This window comes from Pollachius pollachius, assembly GCF_949987615.1.
Source record: "Pollachius pollachius genome assembly, chromosome: 17".
NCBI lineage: Eukaryota > Metazoa > Chordata > Actinopteri > Gadiformes > Gadidae > Pollachius > Pollachius pollachius.
The window spans coordinates 10,410,040-10,431,548 of record NC_136950.1 but is presented as its reverse complement, the minus strand read 5'-3'; the positions used below and the strand labels follow the sequence as shown (position 1 = coordinate 10,431,548).

The window sequence follows — 21,509 nt, the reverse complement described above, 5'->3', positions numbered from 1 at the left end:
TCTCTCTGTCTCTCTGTCTCTCTCTCTCCTTTACATTGACTTCCATGGTCCCTCCATCACTTCCACCTGTTCATATCCGTTCTCTCTCTCCCTCTTGTCCCACTGTCTCTCTGTGTGTCTCTCGCCCTCAGGCCCAGCTGATCCACGACAGGAACACGGCGTCCCACGCCGCCCTCAGCGACGCGGCGGCGGGCGTGCACATGACCTGGACCAAGGAGAAGCTCTTCACCGAGCGCCACCGGGGCCGCGAGGCCAACGCCAACGTGGCCGTCCGGGACCTGTTCAACATGAAGCCGTGAGTCTCTGAGCCTAATTTAGCTGTAGAACCACCTCTAGTGAAGAACCTCATGTATACAAAGAACCACCACAGTCCTCTAATATAGACCCTCATGTATACGTAGAACCACCACGGTCCTCTAATGCAGAACCTCATGTATACGTAGAACCACCACTGTCTCTAATCTAGACCCTCATATATACGTAAAACCACCACGGTCCTCTAATGCAGAACCTCATGTATACGTAGAACCACCACTGTCTCTAATCTAGACCCTCATATATACGTAAAACCACCACGGTCCTCTAATGCAGAACCTCATGTATACGTAGAACCACCACTGTCTCTAATATAGACCCTCATGTATACGTAGAACCACCACGGTCCTCTAATGCAGAACCTCATGTATACGTAGAACCACCACTGTCTCTAATCTAGACCCTCATATATACGTAAAACCACCACGGTCCTCTAATGCAGAACCTCATGTATACGTAGAACCACCACTGGTCTCTAATGTAGACCCTCATGTATACGTAGAACCACCACTGGTCTCTAATATAGACCCTCTTGTATACGTAGAACCACCACTGGTCTCTAATATAGACCCTCATGTATACGTAGAACCTCATATGTCTGGGTTTAAAAGACACCGCTTTTGAAACGGAGTTTTTTTAAATGCATGTGCATCAGGGGGAGGGGGGCAGGGAGAGAAACGTGATCCCTTTTCACTAGAAGTGTCCTGTCCTGTGAATTAAAAACTGTCCGTTGTGTCCGTGGTGTTTACGTAAACCCTACCGGACAGGGCGATTGAAGTGGCGTCAGTTCACTGGTGTCAGCCCCCCCCCCCCCCCCCCCCAGCATGTGTTAGCTTAGCAGCCTTAGAGCTGGAAGCAGTGGCAGAGTGCACACTACTGCCTAATAACTGCATGGTGCCTTCAGGCTGAAATGTGTTGCGCAGGCACTTCAACGTGTGTGTGTGTGTGTGTGTGTGTGTGTGTGTGTACCTGTATTCATTTCCCGTTATATCATATCACACTTATTTACTATTTTTTCCTATGCATTCTATATTAAATGTTAATATCTACATAGAATCAAATCAAATACTACATGTTGGATAATGTTAACTTAACCAAATCATTGCTCTATAGCAAGTAATAAGTATTTACTAATTGAATGGGGTCAGATGGTTCACCTTTGGGTCGGCTAGATGTTTTGTGGGTGTGCGTGTCTGTCTGTGTGTAAGAGATGGAAAGAGAGAAAAAGACAAGAAGCTTTGGTGAGTGTTTCTCACCGGTGTCTAAGTTGCTGTCTCTGTTTGTTCTGTCCTGGTATCTCCTCCTTCTAGAGAGTGGGAGAATCTGTAAGTCACATTTCTCTTTGCTCCAGGCCCCGTGTGTGTTGTTCCCCCTGTCAGTCTGCCCGTGGCCGTGCTGCTGCATGCACATGCTTGCCTTTGCATGCGCTTTTTGCTTCATGCCCCACCCCCCTCCACACACACACACACACCTGCACCCTCCTGGCCTTTGCGATTGAATTTGCAAGGTCACATGATTGGCAACAGCGGATATGGGATTCGCTCATTTTAGTGGAAAGCAGAAGTTTAGTTTCTCTCATGTCGAGTAGGGGAGTTAACAGTCCTCCAGACTTTTATTCACATGTGACATGTCATGTGCATTGTTAAGGCTTCACCCTCCTGAGGGGGACGATAGCGAGACCGCATTCTGAGAAAAAGTATTGGCCGAATGTGGACAACATTCACCACATGATGCGTTGAGTCATGAGCCCGGGAGATTAAAAACGTAAGCAAGCCTAGCAAACGACTGGCAACTTTTTTCTCAAAATGGTGGTCATCTGTCGAGCGCTCAGGAGTGTGTGCAGGACAAAGTGCTTTGTTCCCATCAGCCCCGCCTCATGCTTCAGTTCACGCATCTGCAATGATTCCTTCATCGTCATTTTCTGCGAATGACATGACACATGATTGCTTATTGCAATGTAGGATACTCAATTTAGTACTACATACCTTTTGTTTGTTATGCAACCTTGCCAAAGCTTATTTTAATTGTACAAAAATTATACGCTCAGGTAAGTTATTAAAATATGTTTTTTTTCGGATAACAAATAAAAGTTTGTGAAGCGTTAAGTTATTGTTGTCGTTCAATCCCCTAACCCCTAACACAGGAGAGTAACAAACGTTTGTTTTACACCGGTTGCCGTCATTACCTCTCACTTTAGAAGTTTTTAATGTGGATCTTCAGAGTGGTCAATCATAATGATGTTCTAGTGAATAGAGATTTGGCCAGGTCCATATGATGTAGTGAGTAGCGCTGAGGTCAGGTCCATGATGGTGTTCTAGTGGGTAGAGCTGAGGTCAGGTCCATAATGATGTTCTAGTGAGTAGAGCTGAGGTCAGGTCCATAATGATGTTCTAGTGAGTAGAGCTGAGGTCAGGTCCATAATGATATTCTAGTGAGTAGAGCTCAGGTCAGGTCAATAATGGTGTTCTAGTGAGTAGAGCTGAGGTCAGGTCAATAATGATGTTCTAGTGAGTAGAGCTGAGGTCAGGTCCATAATGGTGTTCTAGTGAGTAGAGCTGAGGTCAGGTCCATGATGGTGTTCTAGTGAGTAGAGCTGAGGTCAGGTCCATGATGGTGTTCTAGTGGGTAGAGCTGAGGTCAGGTCCATAATGATGTTCTAGTGAGTAGAGCTGAGGTCAGGTCCATAATGATGTTCTAGTGAGTAGAGCTGAGGTCAGGTCCATAATGATATTCTAGTGAGTAGAGCTGAGGTCAGGTCAATAATGGTGTTCTAGTGAGTAGAGCTGAGGTCAGGTCAATAATGATGTTCTAGTGAGTAGAGCTGAGGTCAGGTCCATGATGGTGTTCTAGTGAGTAGAGCTGAGGTCAGGTCCATAATGGTGTTCTAGTGAGTAGAGCTGAGGTCAGGTCCATAATGGTGTTCTAGTGAGTAGAGCTGAGGTCAGGTCCATAAAGGTGTTCTAGTGAATAGAGTTGAGGTCAGGTCCATGATGGTGTTCTAGTGAGTAGAGCTGAGGTCAGGTCAATAATGATGTTCTAGTGAGTAGAGCTGAGGTCAGGTCCATAATGGTGTTCTAGTGAGTAGAGCTGAGGTCAGGTCAATAAAGGTGTTCTAGTGAATAGAGTTGAGGTCAGGTCCATAAAGGTGTTCTAGTGGGTAGAGCTGATGTCAGGTTCATGATGGTGTTCTAGTGGGTAGAGCTGATGTCAGGTTCATGATGGTGTTCTAGTGAGTAGAGATTAGGCCAGGTCCATAATGGTGTCTTGGTGGGTCCAGGCCTTCCTCCTCACTGCGGCCCGTGTCCTCACCAGGAACCAGTCCAACGTGCGGCGGATGCACACGGCGGTCAAGCTGAACGAGGTGGTGGTCAACAAGTCCCAGGGGGCCCACCTGGTTCTGCTCAACATGCCAGGACCGCCCCGCAACCGAGGCGGCGACGAGAACTGTATCCTTCTGCCAGGGCTGAGGGGAAGCCCCCCCGTAACGGGCTGCTGGAGGGTGGGCCAGGGGAGGGGCGCCATTTGCCGGCAGGTGTCTGAGGGGGACAGGTGAGGGGGTTGGCCTCATCCCCATGCTCTTAAATATTAGACGTATGTCGTAGTCCACTTTTACAGAATGTCTATTTGTAAGGCCCAAAGCACATGGCCTAAAAGGGGCCGGGGGCCGCCATGTCAGGACAGAGGCCCAAAAACATTAGATTTTCAAATTCCAAACGGATTGAATGCATTGTTGAAGATAATCTTATTATCTATTTTTCTGGGAGGTTGTAATAAAATGTGCCTCTGACTTCACGCAGCAAGTGCACAGGTTCACCTCCACGACTGTACCAAGAACTGCTACGGTTTGCAAAGATGCACATAAAGAACAGGCAGACTAGGTACAGAAGGTCCAAGTAGCAAGGACAGGGTGTGGGGGTGGGGAGGGGGGGGGGGATGGAGTCCCCATGGCTGTGGGCCCCAGTGCTGCAGAGTGCGGGCCCTTGACTCCTCGGCCCCCAGACATGGAGTTCCTGGAGGTGCTGCTGGAGGGCCTGAACCGTGTGCTGCTGGTGCGTGGAGGCGGCCGCGAGGTCATCACCATCTACTCTTAAGGAGCGCCAGAGCCGGCCCCCGCCCCCTACCCGCCCCTCCCCCCCACCCCCACCCCCACCCCCACACTGGCCTCCGCCACGGGACACCGCGAAACCGCCGCTTATCGTTTGGTTCTCTTGTTCAGGGGAGGAGCCTCGTTCGGGTTTCTTGAATCGGGGCGGGCTTTGTTGTGAGGGCACCTGTGATTGGACAGAAGGTCTCGGGTGCCCTCGGACAGGAGGAAATGTTTGGTATGGACGGGTGTGACCATCAGCTCACAGTTGGGCCAAGCAGGAGGGCGGTGGCGCTGTTTGTCCCCACCGGGCACCCACAGCCCCGCCGACTGGAAGGAAAGAGCATAGAGACACTTTATATACACATTTCATTTAACTTTGAACATTTTTACATGTTATATTTTCTTGTTTCCCCCTCCGTTGTGTTGTGATGTTGTGACCTATGTTGTCGCCGTAGAAAACGGTAAGCTGTTGGATAGATATCGATAGGTATTGTCATTGGCGCGGGGGAAGACGCACATTGGACCTGAGCAAAATCGAAGCACAGCAAACGCATGTCTTTACAATTAACATGTAACAAGTGGTAGATCCTAGACTGAAAATATTCCAGTGGATGATAATGTGTTTTCTACCTTTTCACCATCTTACCACGCCGTGAAAGGGGGTCAGTGCAGGGGTCAGTGCAGGGATACTAGAATGGCGACCTGGTCAACGTGCGTGCCGATGCGCCTTGCGGACTGCCTGGGTGCGTTCATACGCAGATGCACAGTTGTTACCCAAAAGGGGTGGCTGTATGGGGTTCCTCTCCTCCAAGTCCCTGTTCTGTGTACATCCGGCTGTGTCTTCAAACACTCTTTCACATGTTAACTGCTTCAGAAGTCCTCTTTCACCACTGTCGACATTAGGACACATCGTTGAATGGAGGCTGCATGCTTTTGTTTTTGAGTGCGTGTGTCGTGTGCGTGTGCGTGCATGTGTGTTTGTGTGTCTTCTTTCCTTGTTGCGCTGTGTGGCTGGCTTGCAGGCTGAGCAGTGATGGGGACTGACTGGAAAGTGGACATCGAACGTGCAATCGTGTCCCCAGGAACATAGCTAGAGTGTGTCACGGTTAGCCGTCAGATCCCGTGGTGTCACTAGCAGACGGCCCTGTCCATTGGCACGGTCGCCAAAGCAGTTGGCCAGCCATCCAACAGCACTACCGCCTCAAGGGGGGTGGAAACATAGCCATAGTCCAGACAGGAAACCCCTAGAGGGGCCGCACCGCGTCTTATACAACGCCACCTTATATTTATGGATTATGGAGTAGCCGGTTAGGAATTTATATGCAGTTGTTTGGGCAGTATATGAATACGTCAGTTTTCTTTTTTTTTTTATTGTTACCATACTAACCAATGAGCTGTTAAACAGCTCGGGGGATCAGTGGCTGAAGTCTGGAGCGCAAGGAGGGGCACCAAAAGGAACATCATCATGTGTGGTGTCTTATCTCTGATGAAGGGAATGTGAGGTTAAACATGCGTAGTTCAACCACTAGGGATGGGTTGGGAAAATCTAAATATCCCAAGTAACGCCGGCCTCATCCCACTTTGCTTTCCCCTCTGATCTTCCCGCTGTTGGTGGACCATCGCTTGAGGAGCTTTGCTTGGTTACATATTGACTGAAAGTTGGGTGTCGTCTAGAGCAAATGAAGTCCATTAATTCAGCCACATGCACACGCAGGAAGAGCGGTGCTTATGAAATGTGTGTAGTGGGGAAATTATGTGCCAAAAAGGAAAACTGTGGAAGTATAGTTAATACAGTTTCTTAGTGTCTCCTCTCACCGCATAGAGGAAACCTTATGAAAACTAGTAGTCTTACACTAACTAGTCTAGTTAGCAATGCACGACAATTGTCTCGATGCATTTTATTTTGACCTGCCAAATTTGTATTAATCAGAATACAAATATTAGAATATATTTTAATTTCAGAAAATGTCCATTCTTTGTTCAATTCTTGAACAAATATGAATTTGACCATCCATTACATTTTAAAGGTTTTAGATGCCCACATTAGTGATGAGATGAATGTACCCCCTCTGGCTAGTACGCCTATATCTCCACAGTTTCTCCCCCTAGCTGTGCAGTATTCGACAGAACAGAATATAGTCTTCAGCACCTCTGTTCTCAGCTCATTTAGAAAGACAGCCATTGTTTTTGTTTCGAGTGCATCATTGTCTTTTGTGGTGTGCGGCCATGTTGTCAGCACCTAGTCGCTCTATTCATGGCTCACATTGTTACATCTCAATTATCTGTTACGTTTAGAAGTGTCCAATCACAAAGGAGCGTTGTCAAGGAAGTGGACTGGATTGGGTAATGGGGGGGGGGGGGGGGGGGGGGGAGGCTGTAGTCGGTGTTTGCGTGTGTCGTCGTTCTTGATGTTGTGGTGTATGTGTGTGCGTGTGGGGGGTCAATGACCTCCAGGAACACATCACATTATCGGGCCTCAGGCGGGCTCCCTGTGATGGACCCCGGGGCTCGCTACCCATTGTGGTTTCCCCGCCGTGTCACTTACCATGTCGTTGAAACCTTCTCGCTCCTCTTCTGTCTGTTCTTGTTTTGTATTTTAGCCGCCAAAGATGAAATCTTTGAGTCTGTGTAATAAAATAATAAATGGTGCATAGTTTTAAGGAATTCAAGATTTGAACTGTTGGAAACTGTGTTAAGATAAATTAATAAATGTGTTTTTCTTTTGTAGTAAATACTATTTTTGGTTACTGAAATAGCTCCGGCGATGAATGCATTATCAGTCAACACCAGGACTCGTATCTGGGTAATGAATAGGATCAGATCCATCAGGTGTGGCTCCCCGGCTGGACTGTGTGAAGTGGCAGGAGTATAATCTACCTCAAGCTGTCATGAGGCTCAGTCAAACACATTTAAAACATTTATATCATGCACTATTAGCAGATGCTTTATGAGAGTCTTTACCTAACAGCCTCTCACTGAAAGGTGTGTGTGTGTGTCTGTCTGCGTGACTGCTGTTGGATAGACAGGGCTCAGAGAACGCAATAGGCCAATTGTGAATGAACATTTAGAAAACTATAGTCCTTTACATTTTATTTGTGCCTCTTGGAGTAATTAAAGTGCTGAATAATAACCCCATGCTTTGTCTCATCTCATTTAACATTAAAATAACCAAGTGTCCAACTAAGCTGGCCAAATGTTTTTCATCAGGTAACCAACCTAGTTGGTAAATACTACAAATAGACTGCATATTGTTGAGGCTGGTCGGCAGACAGATGTTCACAGCATTTCTTCCATGTTTAAAGTAAATTATGTCACTCATTTCTGTAAAAAATTTTATGTTTGTAATGCATGACAATTTTGTTGGTGACATTTTGGTCATATGTCATAGCTGTACAATTTTGGCATTAGAACAGTATATTATTAGCCTTTAACAACGGAATTTGGGAGGGGCTGATGAACATTCCAATCTCACAATTGAACCGTGAACATGCAGGCCCACCGCCACTTATAGTTGACCACTAGGGGGAGCCATTTGTGTTTTATACGCGCTGTGATTAAAATAACGGGACGCGTGAGTCATGGTTAGGAGTATGGAATCCGAATCCTTCTAACTGGACCATCCGACAGCTGCCCATGAAATGCCGAGCAGCAGTAGGCTTACGGGTCACATGCACCGTGCAGATACAAACAAGTCTCCAGGAGCATCTCATAATTGGAGTGTGACCGTTACAGAGAGCAGACATTCCAGACTGCTGCCGGTACATAATCCATGGTCATCCGGGGTTATAAATCTGAAATAAAATATATATATATATATATATATATATATATAAAGTTTGCCTAGGCAGAATGATATGAAGATCTTCGCGCTACGGGTGCTCCGTGCAGTGACTGACTGTCACTGCATGCATGCAACCAATAAAGTGAGGATAGACAAGGATCATACCCTTAAGCAAGCAGCGAGTGGCGTGGATGCATGTTGCGCTAATATGCATTGAAAACAATCAGCTACAGCAATTTATTGATATTAGAAAATGTAATTTTTACTTTAGAATAATAATAGGATGTATTGAATAATTTAGGTGATATATAGGCCTACACATACGAAGCATAAGTCAAAACGGCCTACATTTGGCTGAATTATAAAAGGTATAAGTGGTAATATGAAGAGCCGTTTGGGAGCCAAACAAGCCTGCTCTTTTTGGTGAGCTGATCCAAATGATCCGGCTCCATAAAAAGAGCCGACATTCCCATCACTAGTTGTGTTGCCTTAACCTAACCAAGTACATGTGTTGCCAAAACCCTAACCGCACACATCGGGCTGAGCCAATCAGAGGCCGAGTGGGGCAGGTCAATTTCGCAGGGTGCGTGGCGTGCAGAGCGGGCTGACGTCTCCGCTGCAGAACGCGGTGGTTGCAACACCAATACTTGCGCATGCAGCGGCGACGCTCCTTCGCCAATCCTCCGGAATGTGCGCCTCGTCATCTAAAAGAAACGCCTATGCTATTTATTTGAATGACTGTGTGCTTAATTCTCAAAGTGGGCGTAACAAAGACACAGCCTCGATGAAGAAATGCCCTTCATATAGCGCAATGACCAAGTGTGATCGGGTCACTACCAGACGCGGATGATTTCAGAAGGGGAAGGTTGCGTTGCAGCTTCTGTATTTGTACGGAAAGACAAAGATCGGTTGTCTTTTTCTATTTGCCTTATTTAGTCCGGGTTATTTTCCCACCGGGGAGAATAGCAGGTTGTGTTCGGACAGCAGGGCTGCTACATGACCGAGCCGAGCCGAGGGCAGAAGGCACCACAGTGGGTGAATGAGCGCAGGTGGATGGCCAACCTGACTGTCCCGCCGCCGTCCCTCCTTTCCGGTCTCGACGGTTCCCCCCTGTGTGGTTTCACGGAGCAGGACGGGCTTCGCCGTGATCCGTGACCAGGTACAAGAACATCCATAAATGCCCAACATGCTTCCCGGAGTCGGCGTGTTCGGCACCAGCTTGACCGCGAGAGTGATCATCCCCCTGCTGAAAAACGAGGGCTTCGCCGTCAAGGCACTATGGGGCCGCACTCAGGAGGAGGCGGAGGAGCTGGCTAAGGAAATGAACGTTCCCTTCTACACGAACCGAATCGATGATGTGCTGCTGCATCAGGATGTGGATTTAGTATGCATCAATCTCCCTCCGCCATTGACGCGGCAGATCGCTGTCAAAACGCTAGGTGAGTCTCCTACCGTCGCGATGGTGCAACTGTTGTTTGAGGTACAGCTGCCAGGATGCTTTGAGACCATCATCCGGAAAACTTTTACCAGGATGTTGGCTCAAACATTGAAGCAGGTAAATGCATGTTGCATTGGACAGGTGCGTGCGTGTGCGTGTGTGCGTGTGTGCGTGTGTGTGTGTGTGTGTTTTCAATTTCCATTTCTCACTGTCAAGTTCCTATTGTTGAGGACTTGCAGATATGTTGAATACAGTAGCCTATAGACAACAATTCAGTATGATTCTGTTATTGACCTTAATGTGAAAGAAGAGACCAAGATTTAGACCTTCTACTATCTGGAGTAAAAGATCTATTTAAGTGAGCCCTATTGGGAACTGTGCAACAGTTCTGTAAGAAAGACAGATATAGTCAAGCAATGATGTACATTATAGATTATTACTAGCATACTACAGTGTCTTAATGAGGCAATTCATACAACCCAATAATGATAGTTCCTTTTGTCTTAGTCATTTCTAGGGAAGGAAGGGGAATGGGTGTCGAAAGGTCACATATCATTAGCTGTGTTTATATGTGTGTGTGTGTGTGTGTGTGTGTGTGTGTGTGTGTGTGTGTGTGTGTGTGTTTGAATGGGAAGACAGAGAGGAGGAAGAAAGTGAGAAGCGGCTGGAGTGAGTGTTAATGAGATGGGCTGACTGTCACAGTGTTAAGACACCATTCCCCGGCTGATTTTGAGTCTTGAAAGACGTAGGCAACCAAACAAATTGTGAGGCATTATGTACCCATAAAGCCACTGGCCACTAATGGTGAAGACGATTTGAGATCCACATAACGTGCCCTGACTGGACTGCTGCGGAGGAGGGGCACTATGTGGCAGCCAAGAAGACAGACTGTTTGTTGATGACAGCATGCTGTTCAAGCAGACTTTGTTGTGTTTATAATGTGTCTGGTATCTAGTCCCTTCTAAACATAGCCTATGTTTAGGCATGTACGTGCAGCAGCATAAGGGGCTCGGGTGACAAGATTTCAAGAATAAAACAACGCCGTTATTGTTGTGTCATCATCGTCAACACTTTATCTTTTATCGAGCCTCTTTAATCTCTTTTTGATCTCTGAAAATGGAGACCTTTTTAGGATGGGCTTTAAAGCTGGCTTAATTCGGACAGGATCTTAAACCAAAAAGATTGTGACTTTACATTTAAATAAACCCCTGTCTACAACCAACCGGGTCCAACTGGACTGTCCCTTGAAGACCACCAGTATCAACATTACTGTAGATACTCTTTTTAACATAATCTCTGGTTGCTGTCATGCCGTTTGAATCTACTAGGTATCCTTGTGGATATGGTCACATAATATCGACCTCATGTGATGTGAATGTCAGCGGCTGGAGCGGATGCATAGAAGTGAAATGTCGACATGGTCTTGGTGTTGACTTCTAAAAAGAACAATAATGAAATGAGCAAAGATGTATCTTCCCTTTCCAGGTCTGCTCCATAGTTAGCCCATGGGCACGTTGGCTTTGGTAAACACCGGAGTGTCAATGCTATTATGTAACCGCCACACTGGGCCTTAAGCCATGGCTGCAAGTGTTTGTTTTTGCCCTGTGTATACGACAGTAATCAGAGTACATTTGTAGATGTGTGGACGGCAGGCACACAAGCATGTACACATAAGGTGTTTGCCTTATGCAAGCACCTCTCAACGCTACTTCTTTCTCAGGTGAATCGCTGACGATATGAGAAATCACCCACCATCTATTCAGTCTGGCCTTGAGTTGCAGACATCAAGTCGTTGGTATGGTAGACGCTTTCATCCAAAGTCTTTTACAATATAGTGCACCGTTAGCGCATGCATTTCTTAGAATGGGGAGTCAAACATGTGACCCTGGTAGAGTTGACGCCATGTTTTACCAATGGAGATCGACAGGACTGCAACTTGCTGCAAATGCAGCACAGGTGTTTGGCTTTGGAAGTCAGCACCAGGATCTAGGACCGCAGCACCAGGGTCCAGGGCTGCAGCACCAGGATCTAGGACCGCAGCACCAGGGTCCAGGGCTGCAGCACCAGGATCTAGGACCGCAGCACCAGGGTCCAGGGCTGCAGCACCAGGATCTAGGACCGCAGCACCAGGGTCCAGGGCTGCAGCACCAGGATCTAGGACCGCAGCACCAGGGGCGAATAGCGGGAAGTGCGATTGGAGTCTCCTGCTAACCTGTGTGCTGCTGCAGCTCCTCTGCCATTCTTTCTGCTTTTCCTCCTGGCCTGGTTTCCTGAGCGCCTCATTGTTTAAACTGGTACTTCCCACCCAGAGTCTCTCCCTTCCCTGAGGGCAATTCGTTTTTCAGTTCATTTTCTGTGGAGGAGGGGAGCCATCTAATTTAATCAAACTGACATGGCGGGGGTGAATCTTTGAGGGATTGAGAGTCTGGCTCAGGACTTGGGACTGGTACAGGTGGCAAATAGCAGGAGAAGGTTATGTCAAACAGCAGGGGACATGAGACATGGTTTCATTGGTTTTTGCTATAAGCCACTGCGCCTTTGGGCGACTAGGCTGTGTGTAAATGAAGACTTTTGGTTTGGGCATTTCAGGCAAGAGAAACATTGTGGCAGTTTCAAACACAAGACATTTCCGGTGATCAGAAATCATTACACTAATAATAACTACTAGACCAAAGAAACCTTACTACCATGATAATAACCAGCACTCCAATGCTCCTATGCTCCAAAAATGTTGCAGCGATGTTACGTTGTGATACACAAGCCTTTTGAACGTTTATAACCTAGTAATGGGTAAAACATTCCCTTTCGCTTGCCTCATCACCCTGAATGGCCCAGGTTAGATAAAACCACCCCATGGTGTCCAGGTTTCAGGGCAGGGATGGCCCTCCTTGACTGGGACTGTGGCTGTGTCTCCGTAGTGGTATGAGAGAAGGTGTGACTGGAGACCAGAGCCGAAAACGACTTCCTCTTCACTACGGCATGCGAGGTGAAGATATCGCACACTCTTTGTTTACCTCATGGGACCTCTTTGATAAGACCAATCACGCTCGCCAGAGGAATGTGGACTTAGCAGCGAAGCAAGTTCTACAACTAAGCTTGTATTAGAGTTGTTGCTGTTTGGGTTTAGCCCAGCCATGTCCTCTATGGTCCCAATATTCTGGTGCTGGTTTCTTTGTCGACTTTGTCAAGTTAATCACAAACTGACCGAGCAAGGTCAATACTGCAGGGCTAACCTGCTGGTCAATTACTCCAATAAGGTGATTGTGGCTAGCAAAACGGTGTGCTCCTAACAGTAGGTGTGTGTGGTGGTGGTGGTGGTGGTGGTGGTGGTGGTGGGGTGGGGGGGTGGTACTGGTTAAGTAAGGTCACATGGCCATGTCTTCGACCAGCTGGGCAGGAGAGGGAGAGACTACGTCACACACCCAGAAGTCATACAGGTTTAACTGGAGTAAGCGGGTGCCTCCTGCAGAGAAAACCCAGCTTCCAAACCAGTCCGTCTCGCTCAGCCACGGCAGACAATAGCCCCCCTCCCCCCCTCTTGTTCCCGATGCTGGAATGGAATTCCAGAAGCGTATGATGTCAGAAGACAGTTCCTCTTGGAAACTGCGGTGTGAGAACTACCGTCTCCAGTGTCGGCAGGCCTCTCTCTCTGTCTCTCTGTCTTTGTCTGTCTTTGTCTGTCTTTGTCTGTCTCTGTCAGTCTGTTTCTAGCTGCTTCTGTCTGTCTGTTTGTTTCTAGCTGCTTCTGTTTGTCTCTCTGTCTGTCTTTTTCTCTGTCTCTCTCTCTTTCTCTGGCTCTCCTTCACTCAATCACACAGAGTCAGCCCTCTAAGGCATTCATGTTGTATTCTATTGTTTTTTGAAACTATGTGATAATGTCCAGGGTTGGGGGTTTGCATCAAAGCCACACGCATGAAATGAGAGCATGGCGTATTTATGTTTGTGTTAATAAATAGGTGTTACATGAGAGTAATGAATGGCTGAATTAACCTTTACCTATAATAAGTCATCATTGTTTTTGAGCTACACCAGTGAAAGCAATGTACCCAGAGATACAGAGAAGACGCTCACATGTGTTGATGTATAGATCCTGATCTCACTTCACCTTGTGGTGAACCACTTAAGGTTTTCACATCTCCGAAATATAAAGTATTCCCAGAATATTCACTTCCTTTTATTTATTTTAATTTGCTTTTTTACCCCTACAATAGCCAGCTCTTAACTTTTTTTTAAATATATTAAGATAATTTCATTAACTTGACGTTAAAAAACATCTGTTTTGCACAGCGAGGGACACATGAGAGTGGGCGTACCGTTTACAGTCCACAGATCCACCTCTACAGATCCCAGTGGGCAGACAGTTTTTCGACCGCCTTTCACCGGTCGAGGTTCAGTCTGTGACCATGTTGTGATGATGGGGGGCATGGAAGCCACCGGAGGGCTTGGAGATCACAAGAGCCCAAGGGTCAGCTGCATCTCAATACCTAGTGGCGGAGTGCAACCAGGAGGAGAGTGTCTGAGATTGCTGAGTGCGTGCTTGTGTATATCTTTGAGTGACTGTATTTGTGTGTTGCATACACCAGAAGACAGACTGATGTGGACTCACGGCCACACCTTCCTCTTTTTACCCGGGAACCAACACATTTTTGTCAACCTTTTGAAATGACCGCAAATATGCGAAGATGCGCAGAATTAATGATGTGATTAAAAAAAGATATATATTTAAGCAGACACAGGTAAGAGGTGTCTTTATTAAATTATTAAGATTAGATGCGTGTTTTGTTTAATTTACTTGCAGTTACGTGCGCCACACCAGCCAAACGTTCATTCACTCCATCTATTTATCAGCAGTAGCAATCAGTTATCAGGTTAGTGGTTGTGCAGCCAGCAGCAAGACTAGTGCACATCCTGCTCACGTATAGCATCAAAAAAGCCAGCCAAACAACCCCTACAGTACTCCAGCCAGCTATGCCAACGCGGAAGAGAGCCGTTCACACTCACCGGCCTGACCCTTTCTAAACGTCCTCTTGTGTTTTTTACTTCAAGTTTCCCACGGTGAGTTAACGGTCACGTTCACGTCCATTGACATGCTAATAACAGCTAGCATGGCTGTGTGTGGATGAAGGGGTGTTTGTGTTAGAGAGAACCAGAGCGAGAGGTCCTATGAAATTGTCTTTGTGTGTTGAATGAATGGAGAAGCGAGGAGTTTCATTGAGTCCACCTCCACAAAGCTCTGAAAAGTAGCCATTTCCTTCCACAACCCTCCCCCCCCCGCTCTGCTACTCTGGTAGGCAGAACTACTTTGCATGGTTGAACTTGAGATGCAGTGTGGGAAATATTTTTGACGTTAAACCACATTTTGGTGTTGAGGCAAGCGTGCCATGGGGGAAAAGATTTTGGATTTAAGCTACGTTTCTTTGCTTATCTGTTGACTTCCTCGTCAGATCATAATACACAGCCAGCCTAGAGAAACTGGTTTCAGGGATGTCACTCATGTGATTTATGTCAGGGAGGTGTCAGGGAGGTCATCTTCTAGATTAACATAGGAGCGGATTGAAAGAGGTTGCCCTAAACACTTGTGAGAGACTCCCAGATATCCCGGGAGAGATGGGATGTCTGTTAATGTGATCTAGGCCTAAAGGTATGGGTGATCTAGCCCTTAGCTTAAAAAAAAACCTTGGACACACATTTGCAGCATGGATATGCTCATTATACATCCATTCTAAACACAAACACAGAAATAGACAGGTCTGGTGAGCCCAAAAACATATTTTATGCTTGTGTTTTCTTTCTGTGGCGTCTGTTGGGGTCTTGGGTACTAAAGTTGTTGTGTTGTGTACAACAATGTCAACGTCAACGATGCAGTGCATCGTCATTTGCTTGGTTTGTTTTTGTGTTTCTGACACCTGAAAGGATGTTCGTCCATATTGTATCTCTTCGAGTTACAGATTTCCCCGCTGAATACGGCTGCATGTAGGCTCCCATAAACTCGATCCCACCCTGCTTGGTCCTCCTTTGTCCTCCGCCCTGTATTTAAGTGCCACTGTGTGTCCATAATAAACCAGCCCAGATGTCCCGCTCTCTCTCTCTCTCTCTCTCTCTTCTCTCTCTCTCTCTCTCTCTCTCTCTCTCTCTCTCTCTCTCTCTCTCTCTCTCTCTCTCTCTCTCTCTCTCTCTCTCGGTCTCTGCCTTAGTCTCTCTCTCCCTATCTGCGTGTGCCAGTGTTGTGGAGCCTCACACACACAAGCCTCTGTCCGTGTGCTGTAATGAGCCCTCTGGGAGTCGACACAAAGAGAGGATGGGTGGCTGAGCGGATGGAGGGAATGCAAGCACAGCTGTGTGCAGAGGCTGCTGCTGCATCGATCAGCAAGCAGATAGGACCCTTCTGTAGCTACAGTGAGGACACAGGGGTTTCAAAGATTTAATAACTATTAGGTTGTGAGATTAGGGTTAGTGTTTGATTCACTAATATTAGCCGACGTTGTTTTGATGCTAAAATGATGGTGATGACAAGTGGTCATGGCCAAGTAACAAGGGTCTATGAGATGAGTTGATTCTACCTGATGTGGGGCGGATTAACATTTACTGTGTGTCTCACTTAAGGGCTTCTCTGATGGCATTCCCGATATTTAGGAACAAACATCAAAGACACTGCGTCACTGTGCCCTCCAGCATGAAGATACAGGGTATCACCGTCAGAAATGGTAGCGTTTGAAGTCAGTTTGGCTTCATACAGCAGCTGACTGTAGCTGCTGTATGAGGTATGAGATACAGAAGCTGTGTAATTTCTCGTGCTTCTGGGTGTGTGCGGTCTGTTCATGTTACTTAAATTGGAGTGTAGCATTCTCCTGTTCAGAGCAGAATGACTCGGCCCTTAAATTTACAACTGTAACTGGAAATGATATTTCTGTTCAGCACTCTCTTTTCTCTGTGTGTGTGTGTGTGTGTGTGTGTGTGTGTGTGTGTGTGTGTGTGTGTGTGTGTGTGTGTGTGTGTGTGTGTGTGTGTTTCATGTTAAATGAAGATCCAACTTTATTAGTAAATAGACTCAATTTTTCCCTTTCAATATATTGCCCTTACCCCAGCAGAGATTGCGTTCATGAATCAGTTCTCGGAATAGACTCCAAGAGAATATTTAACAAATATCTTGCAGCAATTCAGTCAGCCAAACCCAGCTAGGCACTCAGCTAGCCGTCAGCGCTGAGATAAACACCAGGGGGAATTACATGCGGGATGCTAGCCAGGAGCAGATGCAGCCGTGGTCACTCATTAAATACAGTCATCACACCAGCAGCTGGCCGGTCAGGTGACCAGCTGGCACAGGCCGATAGGTCAACGCCAGCGTGAATCCAGGAGTCAGGCGCTGCTCGTGCTCTCCCCGTGTTCAGTTGTATACAGGAGAGGAGGTGATTGTGTGTCTCTCATTGAAAACACTGACGCGTGGGGAAGAATGAATTGTGGCTTATGCTGATGAAACCAGTGTTGTGTTTTGTGAATGGCAGAAAGGTACCCAACCCCGATGACTTGGATGTCCGCTGTTGTTAGAGACAACAATTGACTGAAGAATACATTAGAAGCAAGTAAATACACGAGAAACAAGTATGGCTGGGTAATAATTCAACACTACAGTACATAGTCTTGACAGTATTGTGATAATAAAGATAATGGCCTATTGCAATAATACATTTTTGGCCGTATTCATTTATTATATGAGATAAGATAAACTTGTCCTGTTGCTTTGTTCAGCGTCCTTAATCACTAATCACTCATCGCTTTGTCCTTAAATATCATGAGTAAGATTGTAAATGAGGCAATAGAAATGTTAGAACTGCTAGTGGCCAAGAAGGAGACGTCGGCTGATGATTGACTGCTTTCCATCCTGACTATCTGAATAAAGGGTGATTAAAGTACAGAGACCTTTGATACAAGCCTGCAGCTCATAGTGAGGACGGTTTGCATAACGTACAGACAATGGTTTATTTGCACAGCTAGCTAACGGATGTTACACAGAAAGGGGACAACTCTGTCGATAAATCCTTATCGTAAAGTCCTGGGGAAGGGCCAGCGAGCCCATTGATGTCTGACCCTATGCCAGCTACTGCTCCATGGAAATAGTATTTTAACAACCTTGGTTTGTCATCGCAGAGGCAATAAACACAAACATGAGCATGGCTGTCGCCAGCTTTTTCAACCGCCCGTTTATTAGGTCTGTTTGGTCATTAGAAGTCCTATAAACCCATTTCCACTGGCCTATTTACAATAGTACTGGTGATATTTTAGGACCAGACGCTGCGGCACTATGGACTGATCACGAGTTGAGAGCTCTGCCTGCAGCCGTGTGTGCTATGAATATGTACACATAGTACATACACTTGCACGCACACACACACACACACACACACACACACACACACACACACACACACACAGCTATCTGTAAATCAATCTGGTAAAGCAGAAGAAGAAATACGAAAAGGCTATGAAACTCTCATATCATCTGATCTAGCAATGCCAATGGATGTATTTCACTTCTCACTTGAGTTATGGCTAACATACAAACTCACTAGTTAACAGAGCAGAGGGAGTAGGTTAGTCAAGTTGAGAGTTTGAGCTTTGCTCAATTTAAAGTGTCTTCAAATGTGTATTTTAAAAAGGGATCCCAGAGTCAACTATAGAATGTAAACAGGGAAAATAAAACCATCAAAGCAGGTTTCTCAGGTTATTCAAGTTTTTACATAAGGCAAAATATGAATAATAGTACATGTACATATAGAATAATGATATGAAATCAAGCACCCCCATCTAAGACTTAAATGATCGCGGACCAAAAATTGCTAAAATTGTGCATTTACACGACAATTAGCAAAGAAAATGTATTCATTATCTAAATTGCACCAATATAGTCTTTGTTGTCCATATGTGCAGTAAAAAATGGAGCTCACTAATTGCTAACCCCTGGCTAACCCCACATCTAACGGGTGTGGGTACAACACACAGTTGGTGGCTAATTACTGCTAGAAAGCCAGAAGGTCAGCAGAGAATATGAATTCATCTTGCTGTGTTTGTTTCAGAGCTTGGACGCATGTTGTTGGAAGACCTCAGTGTGGATGTGAGTCCCATGTTTGTCACCCATGTGGTGTAAGGAGTCATTCTTTGAGTCAATGTTTTGGTTTAAGTTTTTTGTTGTCTGCTGTTACCTCCAGTGTTTATTACGGATAATGGGAAGCGTTGTAGGCAATAGATACCCCAATGCCCCTAGAGCAATAGATAACCCAGTCCCCCTAAGAGTAATAGATACCCCAATGCGAATTAGCTAGTTGGCTGACGAAGCCACTTAGCAAATCCCAGTGGTACTATGTGGCTTAGAGTTAGACCCTTATCCACCTCTCTCTCGAAATAAGGACAAATTAGTCAGCAGTAAGACTCTCTCTCTCTCTCTCTCTCTCTCTCTCTTCTCTCTCTCTCTCTCTCTCTCTCTCTCTCTCTCTCTCTCGCCGGTGTGAAGGGGTGGGGTTGGGGGATGCATCATCATCTCCATGGCAACCGGTCCTCCTCCCACAAGCATCCCTGTTTTGTTTTGTGTGCTCTTCCCCCTCCACCCCTCATGCAATGACAGAGGTGAGTTCCTCGTAGGCCGCTAACACTTATTCATAACCGCCGGGAGCTTTTTATCCAGTTGGAAATGTCGGTTTGTGAAAATGAAATTCAGTCATCGTCATGGTAGAGGTGGTTTGCTAAAAGCCGCTTTAAACAGCAACTCACTATGCTACTACGAGTTAGTTATGCTCACAGCGTTTCTGGTTTGCAGTGTGAACTCTCTCACATGATACATAATAGCACTATGTCAAAGTTTTTTACTTGAAAGGCAACACAAGACACACTTGCCTCAAGCAAATATTGGTCTTCAAAACCACACAGATAAGCAAAGAAGGTAATGTTACACACACTTGATGAAATAAAGATATTTATACTTGTGCCAGCCCCTCTCTCCTTCACCACCTTTCAGTAAAGTGAGAATCCCGTGTGTGCTTTCTGCAGAGTATGCACGTGGCTGGTGCATGCCCGCAGCAGGAAGAATAAAGGTGTGTGTTTGTCGGATATGTATGTTTCGGTCACAGCCATACATTTGCTGTATGTGTGTGTGTTTGTCTCAGGAGGAAGTAGGTCAGTCACTAGTCTGTACGCCGGTAGCCCCCACAGACATTAGTATTCATCAAAGGGCCCTCCTGTCCCCTCCTGCATTCTCTCCTCTCCCTTGAAAGATGCCCTTTATAGCCCCGGTAAATACTGTGAGAATATCCTGAAAGGTCTCCGTCCCTCCCTCAAAGGCCATCCCCTCACCAAATGCTTGACTCCTCTTCACACAGTTCCCCTCTGAGTTGAGATTAGATCATGTCGGGTGTCTTTTGGGGGACTTTGTGTTTGTTTCACACAAGTAGGGGAGGAAAGAAAGACGAGTTGGCTAGCATGACTACACTACTCACACTGAGCTTCTGTGCTAATCCAATAGCTGTATGACTTGGTGGGTTTTGGTCCCATTGAGCTTTGACCTAAGCACACAGAGTCAAATGGGTTACGTTAACAGCTAGTGGAGCCCCGTTCAAGAGGTCCTTTGTGTCCATTCTGTAAAGGGGATTTACTAGAGGTGGCACACCACACTGGCTTATGGTAATGCATCAGTTCCAAGGAAGGAAGGTTGCCCTCCAACTGTCAGTATTTGGTCAGGTTCCACTTCCTGCGGTAGTATTACAATGTCTCATCCCTTGTAATTATACAACAAAGCTCATAGTAATACAACATCTCGTATTCAAACTTGTATTGTATCATCGGAATGAAGTTCCTGTAGAAAAGGAAGTGTCCTATCTGGCCACCAGCTTAGGAGATGGCTTCTCATAACCGCAAGGAGAGGAAAAGTTAGTGTGGGTGTGTGTATGCATGTGTGTGTTTGTTTGTGTAAATTAGCTCAGCAGTAATTGGAGCACTGAGGATTGCTGGGTTACATGGAAAGGCGGAGCAGAAGGTACCATTGATTTTTCTTTGTACTCCCTGAACGCTAACCCGATAATTTAACACAAACATTGAAAAAATCTACTGGACAGTTTATGTATTAAAGGTCGTACAGGCCGTATTTTATACTTAACCTTCCATGTATACACGTGAAACGCTCTCAGAAATGCCTGAAAGTCCTCTCGTATACTCCTGAAAATGCTTAAATGTCAGACTGGAAGTCCTTCCACATACCACCGAGATGCAGTAGTAGGAAATGAAAAGATTTTCCATAGTATGTTATATATGTGAGAGATAAAGAATGAAATACGGCCTCTTGTAATCTAACCATATTTCCTCTTTTTACAAAAGAGGGCCAGGTACCACCTACTGTACTACTGTACATAGCATGTATGTTGAAGTCAGGTTATATTTGGTTGTGATAATGAGCAAACATGCAAAGTGATTTGACTACGACCTTACTAAGCAACGCTGAGCGTGTGTTTATTTCTCACTATGTATGCAGTCCACCACGCTGCCGGCCGGGCAGCAGGTCTGGTCCAGGGGCTAATGGCAGCGTGATAACACATTAGTAACACTAAACTGTGGCCACTCCAAAGGCATTAGCTGAAGGGGTGGGAGCTGACGCACTCTTGAATGACGAACACATCATTAAAATCACTCAAGTATGCTCTTTGAAAAGAATGGACCCCAGCCACTCTAGAAATTGTAATTAAAAAAAGTATGAGTCTCTGTTCAAGTACACATCCTTAACTCAGCTTTCAAAAATATTATATATATTATTATTTTTTTTTTGTCACCACCTGGTCGCTAAGCAGCAGCATCATCGCTAAGCGAGCATGGTCCTGACCCGTGATGGGCAGCCACTTACTGCCCGTATA

At 46.0% G+C, this 21,509-nt stretch overlaps 2 protein-coding genes across 4 annotated transcripts in view; both read left to right on the top strand.

Moving 5' to 3' along the window:
* The window catches only part of slc12a7b (solute carrier family 12 member 7b), a 40,637-nt gene extending 33,051 nt beyond the window's left edge, over positions 1–7,586 (top strand). For 2 of the 3 annotated variants that reach the window (XM_079754397.1, XM_079754395.1), the window contains 4 exons: positions 132–295; positions 1,626–1,640; positions 3,628–3,761; positions 4,315–7,586. In XM_079754397.1, the coding sequence (XP_079610523.1) occupies positions 132–295; positions 1,626–1,640; positions 3,628–3,761; positions 4,315–4,406 (405 nt within the window). In that variant the 3' untranslated portion in view covers positions 4,407–7,586. The remainder of the gene's footprint in view (positions 1–131; positions 296–1,625; positions 1,641–3,627; positions 3,762–4,314) is intronic. The other variant, XM_079754396.1, reaches the window with a different exon arrangement.
* A 1,319-nt stretch (positions 7,587–8,905) lies between these two features.
* gfod1 (glucose-fructose oxidoreductase domain containing 1) overlaps positions 8,906–21,509 on the top strand; it is a 22,041-nt gene continuing 9,437 nt past the window's right edge. The window contains exon 1 of the mRNA XM_079754847.1: positions 8,906–9,622. Coding sequence (XP_079610973.1) covers positions 9,361–9,622 — 262 coding nt within the window. The 5' untranslated portion in view covers positions 8,906–9,360. The remainder of the gene's footprint in view (positions 9,623–21,509) is intronic.